At 45.1% G+C, this 20,477-nt stretch overlaps 2 protein-coding genes across 4 annotated transcripts; one reads left to right on the top strand and one right to left on the bottom strand.

Moving 5' to 3' along the window:
• Positions 1-1,341: 1,341 nt before the first annotated feature.
• Positions 1,342-4,925, top strand: LOC115188389 (U6 snRNA-associated Sm-like protein LSm8). Its single transcript, XM_029747194.1, has 4 exons — positions 1,342-1,461; positions 3,864-3,904; positions 4,209-4,336; positions 4,584-4,925. The coding sequence occupies exons 1-4, from the start codon at positions 1,431-1,433 to the stop codon at positions 4,672-4,674; spliced, it is 291 nt and encodes a 96-aa protein (XP_029603054.1). The 5' UTR covers positions 1,342-1,430; the 3' UTR covers positions 4,675-4,925.
• A 9,057-nt stretch (positions 4,926-13,982) lies between these two features.
• LOC115188366 (thymidine phosphorylase) lies at positions 13,983-18,743 on the bottom strand. Of its 3 annotated transcripts, none has more exons than XM_029747130.1 (11): positions 18,647-18,743; positions 17,787-17,891; positions 17,105-17,356; positions 16,521-16,723; positions 16,218-16,316; positions 16,001-16,130; positions 15,798-15,916; positions 15,435-15,597; positions 14,985-15,212; positions 14,736-14,876; positions 13,983-14,653 (listed from the first exon to the last, which is right to left on the bottom strand). In XM_029747130.1, the coding sequence occupies exons 1-11, from the start codon at positions 18,675-18,677 to the stop codon at positions 14,514-14,516; spliced, it is 1,611 nt and encodes a 536-aa protein (XP_029602990.1). In that variant the 5' UTR covers positions 18,678-18,743; the 3' UTR covers positions 13,983-14,513. The 3 variants fall into 3 exon arrangements, with proteins under 3 accessions (XP_029602990.1, XP_029602989.1, XP_029602991.1); XM_029747129.1 differs by lacking the exon at positions 18,647-18,743 and adding an exon at positions 18,042-18,279; XM_029747131.1 differs by lacking the exon at positions 18,647-18,743 and having other exon boundaries at positions 17,105-17,255; positions 17,787-18,275.
• Positions 18,744-20,477: the final 1,734 nt, after the last annotated feature.

Consider the following 20,477-nt stretch of genomic DNA (forward strand, 5'->3'; position numbering starts at 1 on the left):
GCCCAGGTGGCTCTCAGCAGCCTGCCCAGGTGGGTCTCAGCAGCCTGCCCAGGTGGGTCTCAGCAGCCTGCCCAGGTGGGTCTCAGCAGCCTGCCCAGGTGGGTCTCAGTAGCCTGCCCAGGTGGGTCTCAGCAGCCTGCCCAGGTGGGTCTCAGCAGCCTGCCCAGGTGGGTCTCAGCAGCCTGCCCAGGTGGGTCTCAGTAGCCTGCCCAGGTGGCTCTCAGCAGCCTGCCCAGGTCAGCCTGCCCAGGTGGGTCTCAGCAGCCTGCCCAGGTGGGTCTCAGCAGCCTGCCCAGGTGGGTCTCAGCAGCCTGCCCAGGTGGGTCTCAGCAGCCTGCCCAGGTGGGTCTCAGCAGCCTGCCCAGGTGGGTCTCAGTAGCCTGCCCAGGTGGGTCTCAGTAGCCTGCCCAGGTGGGTCTGCCCAGGTGGGTCTCAGCAGCCTGCCCAGGTGGGTCTCAGCAGCCTGCCCAGGTGCAGTATGCCATAGAAACAGAAGCAGTGTTGGAGACACTGAGGTATAATGAGCGCTAGAGACTGCATCCATATGTCCGACTGTTTAATCTCCTGACGTTCTTCATGACCAGGTTTCATCTGATTTATAAGACCAATATCACATGTGCCCTAGCACTCAATGCGCAAAGGGAGTAGCGATTACGTCATCCGAAAACATAGCAGACATTGGATGAATATTAAAACGTTAATGGGCTTGTTTGATATTGCAGGTGACTGCTGATTGACTGATCTACAAATCACCTTGCATCATAAATAACGACTCATTATTTGTAGATCATTCAGTCACAATCGATCTATGATACATCACGTTGTGACGCTCTCCAACAGGACCACTATCTTCAGCTGTGAGTACTGGTGAAAAAATTATTCAAATAATTAAATTGCTGTTTTGTGCACAAAGGTTATGACTAAAGTGTCTTATTAGGAATTTTCTAGTCTGACTTCTCTATGTGGCCGTCTATTGTATTTTTGGTCCGGGTGTCAGTTAAACTGCAGTACCGAAGCAAAACTGTAGGAACAGTTGAAACCATGCTTCAAGACCAGAACCCTGGTCCCTTTGGCTGGAGAGCATCAAATCCATGATGCATTGTGGGTAAATGGTGACTGACTGATCTACAAATACTAATCAGGAGTTAATTATGATCCAAGGTCGAACAGGCCCATTATCCCTACAAAGGGCGGTCTGGTAAACATGGATCGGTAGGGCGACACCACTGAGGTATAAAAAACGGTGCGACACTCATTTTCTGTGGATTCGGCGCCATCTTCTGGACACCAAAATCATTAGTGGGTCTGCAATCATCTAGTCTGGTCTGATGCTGTTTCCGGTTTGTGCCTGCACGCCGATGTGATCTACGGTGGAGCTACGTTTGTGTTTTCCAAATAAACCCGGCGGATTTGAACGAGTCTTTGTCATCATGTCGACTGCCCTCGAGAGCTACATCAACCGTATCCTTTGAACTAAATGAATTCTGGAACAGTCACTGAAGGGGACTTTTGCTGATGAATCGCATGATTATTGATGCGTGGGTGCTTTGGCCTGCTAGATTGAGCTTTGCTAGCAATAGCATCACATATGGCTTTTAGAATGACATGTAACTGCGCTAGTTAGATAAAAGATCATACAAATGATTTTGGAAGCCAAACATGGGTACATGTTCATCCAACTGTGTTATTTAAGCAATAAGGCCCGAGGATGTGGTATATGGCCAATATACCACGGATATGTGCGCTGTTCTTTAGCACGACTCAAAACTGAGTGCCTGAATACAGCCCGTAGCTGTGGTATATTGGCAATATAGCACAAACCCCCGAGGTGCCTTATTGCTATTATAAACTGGTTACAAATTTAATTAGAACAGTAAAAATACATGTTTTGTCATACCTGTGGTATACTGTCTGATATACAACGGCTTTCAGCCAATCAGCATTCAGGGCTTGAACCACCAAGTTTATAATAGCAAGCTAACTATGGATTTGTCGTGCAAGCTCAACAGTATTGCTGCATGTGCAGCTTCTCATGAAATAGCAGCCTGGTCTCATATGCCTCGATTGGGGCGGCAGGTAGTCTAGTGGTTAGAGCGTTGGACTAGAAAGGTTGCAAGATCGAATCCCCGGTTCAAATCTGTCGCTCTGCCCCTGAACAAGGCAGTTAACCCACTGTTCCCCTGAACAAGGCAGTTAACCCACTGTTCCCCTGAACAAGGCAGTTAACCCACTGTTCCCCTGAACAAGGCAGTTAACCCACTGTTCCCCTGAACAAGGCAGTTAATCCACTGTTCCTAGGCCGTCTTTGAAAATAAGAATTTGCGCTTAACTGACTTGCCTAGTTAAATAAAGGTAAAATAAAATGCTCAATGGGTGACATGTCTGAGTATGTAGGCCATTTTCAGCTTCCAGGAATTGTGTACAGGTCCTTGCGATATGGGGCCGTGCATTATCATGCTAAAACAGATGAATGGCACGACAATGGGCCTCAGGATATTGTCACGGTATCTCTCTGCATTCAAATTGCTATCGATAAAATGCAGTTGTGTTCGTTGGCCGTAGCTTATGCCTGCCCATACCATAACCCTCTGTTCACAACGTTAACATCAGCAAACCACTCACCGACAACGCCATACACATGGTCTGTGGTTAGAAGTACTGCCAAATTCTCTAAAACGACATTATGGTAGAGAAATGAACATGCAATTCTCTGGCAACAGCCCTGGTGGACATTCCTGCAGTCAGCATGCCAATTGCACACTCCCTCAAAACTTGAAGTCTGTGGCATTGTTGTGACAAAATTGCACATTTTGATGACCATTTTAGGGGCACCTGTGTGATGATCGTGCTGTTTAATCAGCTTCTTGATAATCCATCCACTTTACAGGATAGGCATATCTTGACAAAAGAGAGATGCTCTCTAAGTGATGTAAACTAATTTGTGCAAAACAATTGAGAGAAATAAGCTTTTTGTGTGCATGGATCATTTCTGGGATCTTTTATTTCAGCTCATAGAACATGGGACCAACACTTTACATGTTGCGTTTTTGTTCCGTGTATGTACCACGCAATGTTGCAAGGCAAGCGCAGCGTTTCATTGGAAATGAATGCGCCAAAACGCATTGACGCTGTCGGTCTGATCGAGGTGATAGACTAGACGTAATATAGTAAACGGAAATCCTGGACACTCAAAACGTTTAGTATGGTTACATAAGAGAGAACGTTACTCAATAAGTAAAAACTAAAGTAGGGTGGTTGGTCGGGCGTATAACTCAAACGTCTAGCAACCCAAAAGTTGTGTGTTCGAATCTCATCACGGACAACTTAAGCATTTTAGCTAAGTTGGTAACTTTGCAACTACTTACTATATATTTAGCTACTTTGCATGTTAGCTAACCTTAACCCTTTAACCTAACCTTAACCCCAAGCCTAGCTAATGTTAGCCACAACAAATTGGAATTAGTAACATATCATACTTATTGTATTTCGTAACATATATACATTTTTTATTTTACCTTTATTTAACTAAGCAAGTCAGTTAAGAAAAAAATCTTATTTTCAATGACGGCCTAGGAACAGTGGGTTAACTACCTTGTTCAGGGGCAGAACGACAGATGGAGATACGTTTGTCAGCTCGGGGATTCGATCTTGCAACCTTTCGGTTACTAGTCCAACGCTCTAACCACTAGGCTACCTGCCGCCCATGTATGGATGAAGGACATCCACAAATGAATACATACCATACGAAATGTAATTTATACAAATTATGAATGTCACGGATTTACATTTACTATGTTACGTCTACCCCTGAGACCAGGTTGGAAATAGTGTACCAAATGTTTTCCTTAGCTGTTGTGTTTCAGGTACAGTGGCCATCGTTACATCTGACGGACGGATGATAGTGGTATGGCTCTAGCTACTTCACTGCTGTACTTGGCTCCAGATCTGTGCGTCTGAATGGTTTTGACTGGACCAACCTGATTTTTGTGTGTGTACTGTTTTGATTGGACCGTTGATGTGTGTGTACTGTTTTGATTGGACCGTTGATCTGATTGTGCGTGCACTGTTTTGATTGGACCTTTGAACTGACTGTCCGTGTACTGTTTTGATTGGACCGTTGAACTGACTGTCCGTGTACTGTTTTGATTGGACCGTTGAACTGACTGTGTACTGTTTTGATTGGACCGTTGAACTGACTGTGTGTTCAGGGCACACTGAAGGGCTTTGACCAGACCATCAACCTGATTCTGGATGAGAGTCATGAGCGTGTGTTCAGTTCCTCTCAGGGCGTGGAGCAGGTGGTCCTGGGACTATACATCGTCAGAGGAGACAACGTGTAAGTATCATGTCAACCTCTGGCTGAACTCTCACCTTTCTCCCAAACAACCTCTCCCTCTCACTGTGCCCGTTCACTCCCCATCAAGGACTTGGATTGGTGAAGAGACTGAGTGTCGACAACATTTCTGAAACCGTGAGGGGAATGAACACTTTAACTGGCCACTTTGGATGGGGGGGGACGACAGGGATCAGACTTCAACTCACAGTAGTACACCCAGGCCCAACTGCTCTTCTCTGTTTTGCAGAGCTGTGATTGGGGAGATTGACGAGGACACAGATTCTTCGCTGGACCTGGGGAACATCCGCGCTGAACCCCTTAACTCTATAGTCCACTGACCTCTCACCCTGACCCCTCAACTCTGGTGTGCTGACCCCTACACCAGAGTGATTGTGTGTGTGAGAGAGAGTGTGAAAGAGAAAGTGAGAAATAGAGTAGTGTTTAAATTTTCACCACCTACTCAGCAATAACTGATGTCCCTGTCTGAAGAGCACAGTTTATCTTCCCTCATGAAGGACCCAGGGGACTAATAATAGGATGTTGATGAATTTGTGGTGATATTTTTTAATAAAGTGTGTTTCGTTTAACATGAAGTGTGTGTTGTTACTCCACAACAACAGTGTGAGGGAGTAAAGGTCTATTATACAACTGGGTGGTTTGAGCCCTGAATGCTGATTGGCTGACAGCTGTGGTATATCAGACCATATACCATGGATGTGACAAAACATTTATTTTTACTGCTCTAATTACGTTGGTAACCAGTTTATAATAGCAATTGTGTCGTGCGTAAGAACAGCCCTTAGCCGTGGTATATTGGACATATATCACACCCCCTCGTGCCTTATTGCTTAAATATATAGTACCTTCAGAAAGTATTCATTCATACCTCTTGACTTATTCACCATTTTGTGTTACAGCCTGAATTAAAAATGGATTAAATATTTTTTTTCTCAACCATCTGCACACCACATAATAACAAAGTGAAAACATGTTTTTGGAAATGTATTAAATGAAATCTAGAAATATCTAATTTACATAACTATTCCCACTCCTTTGCTCTGATGCTCCAAATTGATCTTGGGGGCATCCAATTTCCTTTGATCATCCTTGAGTTTCAAGGATGATTCAATTCAATTGTTTGGACATCTTTTTGAAAGAAACAAATCAAATGTTATTGGTCCCATACACATGGTTAGCAGATGTTAATGTCAGTGTAGCGAAATGCTTGTGCTTCAAGTTCCGACTATGCATTAATATCTAACAAATTCACAACAACTACCATATACACACACATGTAAAGGGATGAATAGAATATGTACATATTAATATATGGATGAGTGATGGTGTGCGGCATAGGCAAGATGCAGTAGATGGTATAGAATACAGTATATACATATGAGATGAGTAATGTAGGATATGTAAAAATGATTAAAGTGGCGTTATTTAAAGTGACTAGTGATACCTTTATTAATTCCATTTATTTAAGTGGCCAGAGATTTGAGTCTGTTGGCAGCAGCCTGTCTGTTAGTGATGGCTGTTTAACAGTCTGATGGCCTTGAGATAGAAGCTGTTTTTCAGTCTCTCAGTCCCTGCTTTGATGCACCTGTACTGACCTCGCCTTCTGGATGATAGTGGGGTGAACAGGCAGTGGCTCAGGTGGTTGTTGTCCTTGATGATCTTTTTGGCCTTCCTGTGACATCGGGTGCTGTAGGTGTCCTGGAGGGCAGGGAGTTTGCCCCCGGTGATGCGTTGTGCAGACCTCACTACCCTCTGGAGAGCCTTGCGGTTGAGGGCGTGCAATTGCCATACCAGACGGTGATACAGCCCGACAGGATGCTCTCGATTGTGCATCTGTAAAAATTTGTGAGTGTTTTAGATGTCAAGCCAAATTTGTTCAGCCTCCTGAGGAGATTGGACATTGGCGAGTAATATGCTCGGAAGCGGTGGATGTTGTGCTCGCCTTCTGAGTCTGACCAGTAGGCCACTCCGTCTGCCTCTCCTGCGGCGACCGCGTTGTTTTGGGTCGGCCTCTGGGATAAGATCGCATGTCCAGGGTGGAGGTCCGAACAAAGGACCCGCCTCGGGAAAGTCGTATTCCTGGTCGTAATGTTGGTAAGTTGACACCGCTTTTATATCCAATAGTTCTTCCTGGCTGTATGTAATAACACTTAAGGTTTTCTGGGCTAACAATGTAAGAAATAATACATAAACAAACTAATAACTGCATAGTTTTCTAAGGACCTGAAGCGAGGTGACCGTCTCTGTCGGCGCCATCTCAATACTTGTCTACATAAGGTCCCACAGTTGACAGTGCATGTCAGAGCAGAAACTATACCATGAAGTCCAAGGAACTGTCTGTAGATCTCTGAGATAGAATTGTGATGGGCCGTATATCAAGAGTGTTGAAAGTTTCCTAGAGCACAGTGGTCTCCATCATTGGGAAATTGAAAAAATATGAAACTACCCAGACTGCCTTGAGCTGGCCGTCCGACCAAACCGGACAAGAAGGACCTTGGTCAGGAAACTGACCGAGAACCCAATGACCACTCTGGCAGAACTAAAGAGTTCCTTGGCTAAGATGGGAGAACCTGCCAGAAGGACAAGTCTGTACAGGACTTCACCCATCTGGGCTTTATGGGAGTGGCCAGATGGAAACCACTCCTGAGAAAAGGCCCACCTTTAAGTTTGGAAAAAGGTCTGATGAGACAAAGATGTTGCTCTTTGACCTGAATGCAAAGTAAAAGTAAATCTGGGACAACTCAAATTAGTATAATATGTTATGTTTGGTATGGTTACATAAGACTGGTTAATTTAGGCAAAAACAAAAGTGGGGTGGCTGGGTGGCTGGGTGGATGGGTGGCTGGGTGGATGGGTGGATGGGTGGATGGGTGGCTGGGTGGCTGGGTGGCTGGGTGGATGGGTGGCTGTATAACATGAATGTCTTGAATCTTATCACGGCCAATTTTAGCTAATTAGCAACTTTGTAACTACTTTTTAGCTACGTTGCAACTAGTTAGAAAGTTAGCTAACCCTTCCCCTAAACTTAACCCCTAGAGCTAGTTAGTGTTAGCCACCTAGCTGTTAGCAATAACAAATTGTAATTCGTGACATATCATACGTTTAACAAATGGTAGGGTCATAATAACTATCAAACTAGTCAGGAGTAGAACAAATCTATAGCAGTTTTATGCAATTGCTTTCAATTTGGGTCTGTTAAGGTTTTCAAAACTTCATAGTTTCCAACCTGTACTGGAAAGCTGCTCCTGAACACTGTCATGTCTTCCAACCTTGAGGACACACGGGTCAAATACCCCTCTCTGTCTGTCTGTATGGATGGACTAGTGGCCAATGGGTGTGAGTGGTGGAGCGGGTCAGTTAGTCAATAACTACTACAGTAGTCACAACCCACCACGAGTCAGAAAGGGAAACAGTCATGTTGACCTAAATAAATCTGACCCTACCACATCCCCTCATCCCCTTACCCTCACCCTTCTTCTCACCCTCACCCTTCTTCTCACCCTCAACCCTCCCCTTACCCTCAACCCTCCCCTTACCCTCACCCTTCTTCTCACCCTCACCCTCACCCCTCCCCTTACCCTCACCCTTCTTCTTACCCTCACCCCTCCCCTTACCCTCACCCGTCTTCTTACCCTCAATCTCACCCCCTCCCCTTACACTCACCCCCCACATAAAACATATAATCCAGTATATTAACTCTATCCAGTATCACATATCTTTACCTGTCTTCCTCTACCTGTATCCTCCCTGATCCTTACATCTGACCCTGGTCTATACCTGTCCTCCTCTACCTGAACCCTCCCTGATCCTTACATCTGACCCTGGTCTATACCTGTCTTCCTCTTCCTGTATCCTCCCTGATCCTTACATCTGACCCTGGTCTATACCTGTCTTCCTCTTCCTGAACCCTCCCTGATCCTTACATCTGACCCTGGTCTATACCTGTCTTCCTCTACCTGTACCCTCCCTGATCCTTACATCTGACCCTGGTCTATACCTGTCCTCCTCTACCTGTACCCTCCCTGATCCTTACATCTGACCCTGGTCTATACCTGTCCTCCTCTACCTGTACCCTCCCTGATCCTTACATCTGACCCTGGTCTATACCTGTCTTCCTCTACCTGTACCCTCCCTGATCCTTACATCTGACCCTGGTCTATACCTGTCCTCCTCTACCTGTACCCTCCCTGATCCTTACATCTGACCCTGGTCTATACCTGTCCTCCTCTACCTGTACCCTCCCTGATCCTTACATCTGACCCTGGTCTATACCTGTCTTCCTCTTCCTGTACCCTCCCTGATCCTTACATCTGACCCTGGTCTATACCTGTCCTCCTCTACCTGAACCCTCCCTGATCCTTACATCTGACCCTGGTCTATACCTGTCCTCCTCTACCTGTACCCTCCCTAGTCCGAACGTAACATCTGACCTGTCTTCCCTCATGCCTTAATACATATGGTTTTCCATCAAATATGAAAGACACATAATGGAACTTAATCAAAGCATTTCATAGGCCTATACCCATAACATCACTTATGCCACATCTCACAAACAGAATGCTACTCTTTATGTATAAAACTCACCTGTGTCACTCAAGATAACCAGAAGAGGGTGCCATTGTGAAGAATCAAGAAACAATCAATCACTTATCACCAATGTCAGGCATCACACAATGATAGCACTATCAAACTAAATTAAATATTTAAAGGCAGCACTCTTAAGGATCGCCTAAAATGTCATACCCAAATCTAACTGCCTGTAGCTCAGGAACTGAAGCAAGGATATGCATATTCATGATACCATTTGAAAGGAAACACTTGGACATTTGTGGAAATGTGAAATTAATGTAGGAGAATATAACACATTGGATCTGGTAAAAGATAATACAACCCCCCCCACAAATTAAAGTTGACACACTCCCAGGAATATCATACATGATGGATCATTAGCTTATACATTAACTTTCACACATCTAGATGGGCGGACGGGGATGGGTGTGGAGCCAAAGACAGCAGCGGGGTCAAACTGTAGACCCCCAGTTCCTACATTTAAACATAAAGATAGATTTGATCAAACAAAACTTTGCTACATTTTATCTCTGGGACCCTCAGGATGACAAATCAGAGCAAGATTACTGAATATAAGTACATTAATTACCTTCAGAGGTGAATGTATCAAACCAGTTGCCGTGAGACTGCCGTGAGACTGCTCTTCTCTGTGTCACGGAGGCTCTCCGCACTGCTAAAGCTAACTCTCTCTCCTCTGCTCTCATCCTTTTAGACCTATCTGCTGCCTTTGATACTGTGAACCACCAGATCCTCCTCTCCACCCTCTCCAAGTTGGGCATCTCCGGCGCGGCCCACGCTTGGATTGCGTCCTACCTGACAGGTCGCTCCTACCAGGTGGCGTGGCGAGAATCTGTCTCCGCACCACGTGTTCTCACCACTGGTGTCCCCCAGGGCTCTGTTCTAGGCCCTCTCCTATTCTCGCTATACACCAAGTCACTTGGCTCTGTCATATCCTCACATGGTTTCTCCTATCATTGCTATGCAGACGACACACAATTAATATTCTCCTTTCCCCCTTCTGATAACCAGGTGGCGAATCGCATCTCTGCATGTCTGGCAGACATATCAGTGTGGATGACGGATCACCACCTCAAGCTGAACCTCGGCAAGACGGAGCTGCTTTTCCTCCCGGGGAAGGACTGCCCGTTCCAGGATCTCGCCATCACGGTTGACAACTCCATTGTGTCCTCCTCCCAGAGTGCTAAGAACCTTGGCGTGACCCTGGACAACACCCTGTCGTTCTCCACTAACATCAAGGCGGTGACCCGATCCTGTAGGTTCATGCTCTACAACATTCGTAGAGTACGACCCTGCCTCACACAGGAAGCGGCGCAGGTCCTAATCCAGGCACTTGTCATCTCCCGTCTGGATTACTGCAACTCGCTGTTGGCTGGGCTCCCTGCCTGTGCCATTAAACCCCTACAACTCATCCAGAACGCCGCAGCCCGTCTGGTGTTCAACCTTCCCAAGTTCTCTCACATCACCCTGCTCCTCCGCTCTCTCCACTGGCTTCCAGTTGAAGCTCGCATCCGCTACAAGACCATGGTGCTTGCCTACGGAGCCGTGAGGGGAACGGCACCTCCGTACCTTTAGGCTCTGATCAGTCCCTACACCCAAACGAGGGCACCGCGCTCATCCACCTCTGGCCTGCTGGCCCCCCTACCTCTGAGGAAGCACAGTTCCCGCTCAGCCCAGTCAAAACTGTTCGCTGCTCTGGCACCCCTATGGTGGAACAAGCTCCCTCACGACGCCAGGACAGCGGAGTCAATCACCACCTTCCGGAGACACCTGAAACCCCACCTCTTTAAGGAATACCTAGGATAGGATGAAGTAATCCTTCTAACCCCCACCCCCTAAAAGATTAGATGCACTATTGTAAAGTGGTTGTTCCACTGGATATCATAAGGTGAATGCACCAATTTGTAAGTCGCTCTGGATAAGAGCGTCTGCTAAATGACTTAAATGTAAATGTAAATAAAAATAGCATGGTATTATTTTCACTGTGATAGCTACTCTTAATTGGACACTGCAGTTAGATTAACAAGAATTTAATCTTTCTGTCCATATAAGACATGTCTATGTCCCGGAATGTTGGCTGTTTTATACAAAGTTTTTCTAGTCACATTAGCGCACCTTTGCAACAACCTTCCCGGTTTTGGGACACCCATCCCGTAGAGGGTAACGTGGTTCATCTGCAGACGTAAAAACAGTCTTGTGAAATGTAAAGGGGTTCAAAAGTTGTTTATTTTACTCAAGGGTGGAGTCGGTGTCGTGGAAATATTCGGTCAATCATATTTCACAAATACCGGAGCCTGTGAGTTCAAATAGACTTTTATTACCATATAACAAAAGCCAAGCTGGTTCAAAGATAACATCTGCCTTCCAGTCTTGCCACACACGTTTGAAACATTATTCTTCCTTACGTCACACTCATAGTAACTCCTCTTAATGACTCATCCCCTCTGGCATTTAGCCACCGTTATCTTATTGCCTTGCACAAAGTTTCGTTTTGTTTTATATTAGGGCATGGAAGCCGTAGAGCCACAGAAATAGACAGACCTGTTCTCGACTAAGACAGGTACATACATGTAGGACCCTAGCTACAGGAGGATGGGCTCATTGTAATGGCTGGAATGGAATTGATGGAATGGTATCAAACATATGGAAACCACGTTTGACTCCGTTCCAATCATTCCATTCCAGTCATTACAATGAGCCCATCCTCCTATTGCTCCTCCCACCAAACTCCACTGAGCAATTCAATGTTAGCGCCCAAAGTGTCTTCAGTCATACAGCAACACTCTGGTCCTGGTTAGTGCTGGTAGGAATGGTTTGGTCCGAAGTCAGCCTGGTGTTGGTCATCAGAGTAGGCTTGTCTTGGTTCAGGAAGGCAATGATTTGTTCCAGGTAGGCAAGGTTTGTATGTGCGTAGGCCTGGTTTGGTTCAGGATAAGCATGGTTTTGGTCAGGGTAGTCAGGGTCATCAAGGAAGTCAGGGTTTGGTTCACAATGTTCCTCAGAGCGAATCAGTTGACTAACATTTCTCAGCTTGGCTTTCTGACCAACAGTCTGGTACAGATACACAGCCACTATAAACTGGAGGACCTGTTTAACATCAACATCAACAACAAACTGGAAAACGTGTCAATCAAGAAAAATGTGAACAGCTGAGTTGTGTGTGTGTGCGTGTCTGTGTTTGTGTGTGTGTGTGCATGTGTGTGCATGTGTCGGTGTGTTTGTGTGCGCGTCTGTGTGTTACCTGAATGTTTAGCAGGACATTCTAACCAAGTAAGAGAGACTTTGTCATTTCTTCAAACGATCATCTTTATTTACTAAGAATTGCAATAATGAAGCTGGTCGACCCCACACTCTTGAGTGTAAGGCTGAGAGCTCAATAATACAGAAAAAACAGAGGTCCTATATAGCAGACCTAAAAATGCTTAGTACTGGCTGGTTCCACCCCTCCCATGCAGATCGGGGCGTCATAAACTATCTTGGGTTCATCTTGTGGTTATGTTCACTGGGTGTTGTTTTCCAGCATTTGTAGTTATGAAAATCTCTTACTATTGTTAAGCATATAATTCAACGATCAATATTCAACAAAGCAGGTAAATAGGTAATATTTCCCTTACAGTTTCCACACATCTAAGTTCCTGTAGATTGTTAAAACAGGATGTCACATACTACAGTCGAAACCAAAAGGCTCTTATCTGTACGCCCAGACCCATGACTAAGTCACACAAGACAAGCCTATACTAAAATATAACAATGGATAATTCTCCAAGTAAAAACAGCATAGTATGTTCAATTAAACAACATAGTAGGTAATTCAATAATTTTCTCCATAATGGTTACATAAAACAGGTTACTTAAGGCAAAAACAAAAGTAGGGTGGTTGGTCGGGGTGGATGAGTGGGCGTATAACACAAACGTCTAGCAACCCCAAGGTTGCGTGTTTGAATCTCATCACCGAAAACTTTAGCAACTTTGCAATTACTTTATAGCTACGTTGCAACTACTTATCAAGTTAGCTAACTCTTCCCCTAATCCTTTCAGCTAACCCTTCCCCTAACCTTAACCCCTAGAGCTAGTTGGCGTTAGCCACCTAGCTGTTAGCAACAACAAATTGTAATTTGTGACATATGATACGTTTAACAAATTGTTATTCATAACATATCATTAAAAATGGATAATGGACATCCACAAATTAAGATACCATACGTTACATATCATAGTAAATGGAGTGTTTTGGTTTAATATATGCACAAAATAATACGAAATGCTCTGAGACCAAGTTGAGAAAACCAGGCACAGCTCATCACTCGTCAAACACCATCCCTACAGTGAACCCTGGTGGCAGCATCATGCTTTGGGGATGCTATTCAGCTGCATGGACTGGGAGACTGGGAAGGATAGAGGGAACAATGAATGGATCCAAATACAGGCAAATCCTTGATGATGACCTGCTTTAGAGTGCAAACAACTTTAGACTGAGGCAAAGATTTACGTTCCAACAGGACAATGACCTCAAGCTTACAGCCAAAGCAATGCTGGGATGACTTCAGAACAACAATGTGAAAGTCCTTGAGTGGCCCAGCCAAAGCCTAGACTTGAACGCATTGAAAATCTGTGGATTGAAGTACTTGAAGATTGCTGTTTTTCGCCGCTCCCCATCTAATTTAACAGAGCTTGAGAAAAGGAAGAATGGGAGAAAACCGCCAAATCCAGATGTGCAAAGCTGATACAGACAAACCCAAGAGGACGCAAATCTGTATTCGCTGCCAAAGGTGCTTCTACAAAGTATAGACTCAGGGGTGTGAATACTTATGTAAATTAGATTTCTGTATTTAATTTTCAATACATTTGCTAAAATATTTTTATATTGATTGAGATGTAGCCTACATTGGGCTTTTATGATATCCTTTACAAATCAAATCAAACTACATTTTATCGGTCACATACACATATTTAGCAGATATGTGAGTGAGTAGCAAAATGCTTGTGTTCCTAGCTCCAACAGTGCAGTAATATCTCCTTTCTTTCTGTAATGTTTCCTTTCTTTCTGTGCCACCAAATGTTTGCATAATATTAAAGTTACCAGGTTGTTAGGGCCATACTGGCCAAACATTTTGTTCTTTTATTTCTATTATAATAGAGATGTGTGGACATGTGTATTCATATTTAGAAGCATCGTGGAAAGCAGTATCGTTTTTGTTTTGGAAGAATCTGTTCAGTTCATGCTGAGACAAACCAAAAAGGAAAATCCCCACACACACACACACCACACACACACACACACACACACTCTAATGAAACTCAGCTGTAAATCAACATCTGTCTTGGCTTAATGTGTGTTTTTCTGGAAAACAATCCTGTGATTCATAACAGTTCCTGGAAACGGTTAACATCTATTCAGTCTCCACAGAATCTTGTGACTTTATATGGGTGGTTCAGAGAGGACTTTGAGAGTAAAGAGCAGGAGACACAGGCCTTTAGTTCTGAACTATACATCCTTTAAAAATAAAACACTGAGATTCCCAAAGGCAGGTCATCTCCCAATCAAGCTTTAACATAGAGTGGATTTGTGTCACTATGGCAGTATGATTTCTGCCACTAGTGGCTGTGTCAGTAGCTGGTCGGCGGGCCCCAGTGTCAGCGCCCCTTGGAGACTGAGTCTCTGCTCTGCGCTCAGCGCCGGAGTCTCGTAGTGGACACGCAGCCATGGCTGCCCTGGGGTCAGAGGGCAAAGGTCAGTCAGATCAGGGTGACACTGACTAACACACACACACACACAGGGTCAGAGAGTTCTCACCTTTCGCCACCTTCTGTCCCAAAGACACCAGAAGCTCCGCCCCCACGCTGTGATTGACAGGGTCTCCGGCCTTTGAACGTCCCGCCCCCAACCTGTGCAGCACCTGAGCAATGACCATGCCGTCTATGTCCAGCACTGTCCCTGCAGACACCAAAAGACAAAGTCATGCAGTGTATACATGTGTGTGCGCATTTGTGTATCTGTACCTGTGGGTGTGTGTGTGTGTGTGTGTGTGTGTGTGTGTGTTACCGTGGCCCTGTGTCTCCAGTTCTGTCTGGTAGTGTGCCCGTCTCAGGATGCTGTAGTAGTCTGTGTTGGTTGAACAGAGTGATGCAGCGATCTGACTGGTTACTCCCTGACCAATCATCATGTTCTGGAACTTTTCCAGGGCTGCACCATTCTGCAGGGTTGTAGAGATCACCTTTTTACCCTCCTCCAGGCTCCCTGCACGGCCAACCATCCACAACAGCAGCCCACCTACACACACACACAGACACACAGACAGACACAGAAGATTGACTTGAATTTGAAGGTAATGACTTCAGAATGACTTGGAACTTCCACAGCTTCTGTGTCTAGACTGTAGCTAAGCCCGAGCAGCACTGACATTCTAACTAGGTCTTTGTCTGCTTGGTTTTGGTCCAAAGGAACCAATTCACTGAGTTTGTGTGTGTTTGTGTGTCTGTGTGTATTCCTCACCCAGACTTGTGACCAGCTCCAGTATGTCGTCTGGCCCCCTCCCCTTTAGACACTCCAGGGACTCCATCACTTCCAGAGTGTTCCCCACACAGCGACCAATAGGACAGTTCATACGACTAAGCACCGCCCCCGTACGGATCCCCAAACTGTTCCCAACTGTCACCTGCAGGAGAGATTGGGGTCAAGGGTCACGGCTCTGCTTTTTGTTATGGCCTTTCTATTCCAGACTTGACAACCAGGTGAGTTCCTAACTAAATCAACGACCTTATTTGATCAATCAAGTACAAGGCAGGAGTGAAAACATGGCCCTCCAGACATTCAAACAAGAATGGGGTAAAGGTCAGGTATCAGTGTTAGGGTTACCATGGACTGGGCCAGTGACTTGGCACTGCCCAGGTCTTTGTAGAGAGCTGCATTCCCAAACTTCACATCCAGAACCAACGCATTCAGAGACTCAGCACCCTTCTTAGAGATGATAGAGCCTGGAGAGGACACACACACTATTCAGATGTTCATTTCTCTACTTTGAAAGGTAGTCCAGTTTGCTGTTGTTGTTGTTGTCAGACCTGTGATGAGTGGGAGGCTGTCGACTGTAGACGTAACGTCTCTCAGAGCGTACATGACCTTATCAGCAGGCACCAGGTTATCTGTCTGTCCTACAATGCAACAGCCAACCTCCTCCAGGATTCCATGCAGCTGAGGATGGTGCCACAATATCACACGTTAATAACGAGAGAGAACGAGAGAGAGAGATAGAGAGAGATAGAGAGAGAGAGAGAGTACCTGTTGTACTGACTGATAGACGTTAAAGCCAGGGATAGACTCCAGTTTGTCGAGCGTGCCGCCTGTGTGCGCCAGACCTCTGCCACTTATCATGGGTACCTATGGACACAGCTTCTGATAGTCAGACACAGTCAGACACACACACACACACACGTAGACACACACACACACACATAGACACACACACACACATAGACACACACACACACATAGACACACACACACACAGACACACACACACATAGACACACACACAGACACACACAGAAACACACACGCACACAGGTGGATCCAGGCAGGTACCTTGCAGCCGCAGGCAGCCAGAGCAGGAGCCAGCACCAGGCTGATCTTGTCCCCCACTCCACCCGTCGAGTGTTTATCCACCACTAGCCCCTCCCACTCTGCCGGCCATGACATCACTTCCCCTGACATCATCATCTCCTTCGTCAGTGCGAGAGTCTCCTCCGCTACCATGCCCTGCAGCCAGATTGCCATCAGCATGGCCCCTACACACGCACAGACACACGCACAAACACACACACACACACACACACACGCACATGCACACACACACGCACAAACACACACACACATACACACACGCACATACACACACGCACACACGCGTACACGTGCGCGCACACACACACACATCAGGTCAGAATTTCAACTGTAGAGTGCAGGTTTTTACCTGAGCTTGTCTATTGATACTCAGTCTGAAGTGTGTGGGGGTCTTCCTCTCTGCAGACCTATGGTCTACCATCTGCCTTATCTGGCATCTCACACACTGTGACTCTGTGACCTACCTGCACGTCACTGGATGGCGTGTGTGTGTGTGTGTGTGTGTGTGTGTGTGTGTGTGTGTGTGTGTGTGTGTGTGTGTGTACCAATCTGACTCTCTTGGATGGTCTTGTCCTTGACACCCTGAACGAAGTCTCGGATCTCCCCAGCGCTCAGCTGTTCACCGTTCCGTTTCTTGCGGATGTGCTCGGGGAAAGAGGCTGCGCTCTGCTCGTGTTGCGCCATACCCGCAGCTGACTGACACACAGCGGATTGACACACAGTGGACTGACACACAGTGGACTGACACACAGCGGATTGACACACAGTGGACTGACACACAGCGGACTGACACACAGCTGCATGTGACAAGTAGGAGAGGAAAATACAAGAGGGATTGTTTTAAATCATAAACTATTGTGTGTGTGTGTGTGTGTGTGTGTGTTTCAACAGAATCGTCGGAATGAATACACCCCTGATCACCGTAAATAGAGTTCACTCTCATAACTGCCACGTTGCGTTCCTTCTCTCCCTTTGCTTGTGGACTTCAGTGTACAACACATCAGCTGTATGTGACCAGGCAACAAAAACATTTCCAAGCCAAACCTCTACAAACAACCTACATCTTTGTTACCATATTAGCTAAAGTAACGGCATACATCATCAGCATAGTTAATAGAACTAACGCGTTAGTAAACCCTCTACAATCATGCAGTAACGTCAGTGTACCAGTTAACTGTTACACAAGTGGGCCCCAGTGGCAATAAATTAGTAATACCAACATCTTACCTTGACTTAGAACAGTTCTAGTGTTGTGTTGGAAAGTATGTTTGAGCAGGGCGTTTCTGTTGGCTGAACTAGCCAGCTGAATTTGCCAGATAAGCGAAAATGAAACTGAAAAAAAAGAAAAATAACAATAATAATCTCTCTCTCTTGCTCTATTTCTCTCTTGCTTCTACTTCATTTTGGAAGAAATTCATTTGTTCAAAACTGTTCAACTATTGTCTTTCTCTGAGTCAACTGCCCATATCATGGATTACTCACCTTTCCTGTCGGGACGTGATTGGTCTCTTTTCTGCCATCTACTGGACATTTTGCACTATGGCCCTCAGCTATGTTTGGACTGTTATTGTCCACGTTGGCAGTGTTCTAGTGTTCTATGGAATAGATGGCTCTCCTATTCTTGGCACTTTGCCCAGTCATATTTAAGGTTAGAAATACCTTTCTAGACATTCTGATGCTTCTAGCTTTGAGTTCCATTTTTTGATAACATATCTACAGTATTTCACTTTTTAATGTGTATGTAACCACTCCCTCTTCAAATCAGGGCTGATTGGAAAAATCTGTCCAAAAGAGGATATTGTATTGTCATTTCTTTGTACTCCCTGAGGAAAGCCATGCAGCCGAAATGCGTCTGAGATTTTGAACTTTATTTTCATTGAACATGCTATACAAATAAAAGCATTTTAATTAATTGTATGAAGAGTGCCTTGGTCCTCCTTTCTTTTTGATGACCAATTTACCCCTTTTACCAAAGAGCACCTTCTGTCTACCAAAATCTACTATTGTGTACCTCAGCAGCGCTGCCCTTCCTCCTCTTATTTTCTACATGTGTCTGTTAAGGTTTTCAAAACTTCATAGTTTCCTACCTGTACCGGAACGCTGCTCCTGAACACTCATGTCTTCCAACCTTGAGGACACACGGGTCAAATACCCCCCTCTGTCTCTCTGTATGGATGGACTAGTGGCCAATGGGTGTGAGTGGTGGAGCGGGTCAGTTAGTCAATAACTACTACAGTAGTCACAACCCACCACGAGTCAGAAAGGGAAACAGTCATGTTGACCTAAATAAATCTGACCCTACCACATCCCCTCATCCCCTTACCCTCACCCTTCTTCTCACCCCTCCCCTTACCCTCACCCTTCTTCTCACCCTCAATCTCCCCCCTCCCTTACCCTTACCCTCACCCCCCTTACCCTTACCCTTCTTCTCACCCTCACCCCCTCCCCTTACCCTCACCCCCTCCCCTTACCCTCACCAAACATATAATCCAGGATATTAACTCTATCCAGTATCACATATATTTACCTGTCTTCCTCTTCCTGAACCCTCCCTGATCCTTACATCTGACCCTGGTCTATACCTGTCCTCCTCTACCTGTACCCTCCCTGATCCTTACATCTGACCCTGGTCTATACCTGTCTTCCTCTTCCTGTACCCTCCCTGATCCTTACATCTGACCCTGGTCTATACCTGTCTTCCTCTTCCTGTACCCTCCCTGATCCTTACATCTGACCCTGGTCTATACCTGTCTTCCTCTTCCGGTATTCTCTGTTGTATTCTCTGTTGTGTCTATGGCATCAAGGAATTGAAGACTGTTATTTTATCAAATAAATTCTTTGTAATTATTATTACGCGATTAAACTAATCATTTAAATGTAATTAACTAGGAAGTCGGGGCACCAAGAAAAATCTTCAGATTACAAAGTTATAATTTTCCTATTATAACTCTTTAGCCTTCAAATTAATGAATTATTCTTTACCTTTACGGTAGTCTCATTCCGAACGTTGTAAATCGTTGGTTATCTGCACGAACCCAGCCTTTACTATGAATCCTCCATACATCAATTGTCTTAATCATTTATTTACTAACTAACTAAATAATCACAGAAATGCATGAACAAACAAACAGTAGATATGGTTACAAGGAAATGATAGGGGAGGTTCCCTAGTGGGCTAAGCCGATATGACGGCTTGGTGGACAAAGGGAAGTGGGTGTGGACTGAGGAGGGCGGGAAAGACAAGAGTCACTACACAGTTGATAATTATGCTGATTGAAATGCTAATCCTTTGCACATGAATGCTCACTCATTCGGGAATAATTGCAATCAATATATATTTACGCTCAGTGTGTCATCGTGATCTCTGTTGGAATCGTCCATCTTTCTGTTGGAAAGTTCATCTGATCGTCTCACTGCTTCCATGAAGTCTCTCTGGATACTTGAGAGTACCATTCAAAAATGTTCTTATAGAATAGATGTTTCGGCGGTTGTTGGTCTTCACATTCCAGGTCGACTTAATTTCTAGCTGTCACGGCCGTCGTAGTGATTGGACCAAAATGCAGCGGGTACGTGAATGCTCATTATCTTCTTTATTTAAAATAAATGAACACTGAACAAAAAGAATGACGAAAACAGACTTTTCAGGCACACAGCTAAACAAGAAACAACTACCCACAAAACCCATAGAAAAAACACCCCTACTAAATAGGACCTTCAATTAGAGGCAACGAGGAACAGCTGCCTCCAATTGAAGGTCAAAACAATAAACTAGACATAGAAATAGAAAAACTAGAAAATTGAACATAGAAATACAAAACATAGAACACTACCCAAAACCCCCGACAACACAAAACAAACACACCCCTGCCACGTCCTGACCAAACTACAATAACAAATAACCCCTTTTACTGGTCAGGA

The sequence above is a fragment of the Salmo trutta genome, unplaced genomic scaffold (genome assembly GCF_901001165.1).
Source record: "Salmo trutta unplaced genomic scaffold, fSalTru1.1, whole genome shotgun sequence".
NCBI lineage: Eukaryota > Metazoa > Chordata > Actinopteri > Salmoniformes > Salmonidae > Salmo > Salmo trutta.

Coding starts and splice junctions, on each gene's coding strand:
- LOC115188389 (XM_029747194.1), top strand. CDS start 1,431: ATGTCGACTGCCCTCGAGAGCTACATCAACC. Junction 1,462..3,863: donor CCTCGAGAGCTACATCAACC/GTATCCTTTGAA, acceptor GTTGTGTTTCAG/GTACAGTGGCCATCGTTACA. Junction 3,905..4,208: donor CTGACGGACGGATGATAGTG/GTATGGCTCTAG, acceptor CTGTGTGTTCAG/GGCACACTGAAGGGCTTTGA.
- LOC115188366 (XM_029747129.1), bottom strand. CDS start 18,090: ATGTCCAGTAGATGGCAGAAAAGAGACCAATCACGTCCCGACAGGAAA. Junction 17,357..17,786: donor TAGAACTGTTCTAAGTCAAG/GTAAGATGTTGG, acceptor TGTCACATGCAG/CTGTGTGTCAGTCCGCTGTG. Junction 15,213..15,434: donor GGAGCTGGTCACAAGTCTGG/GTGAGGAATACA, acceptor GTGTGTGTGTAG/GTGGGCTGCTGTTGTGGATG.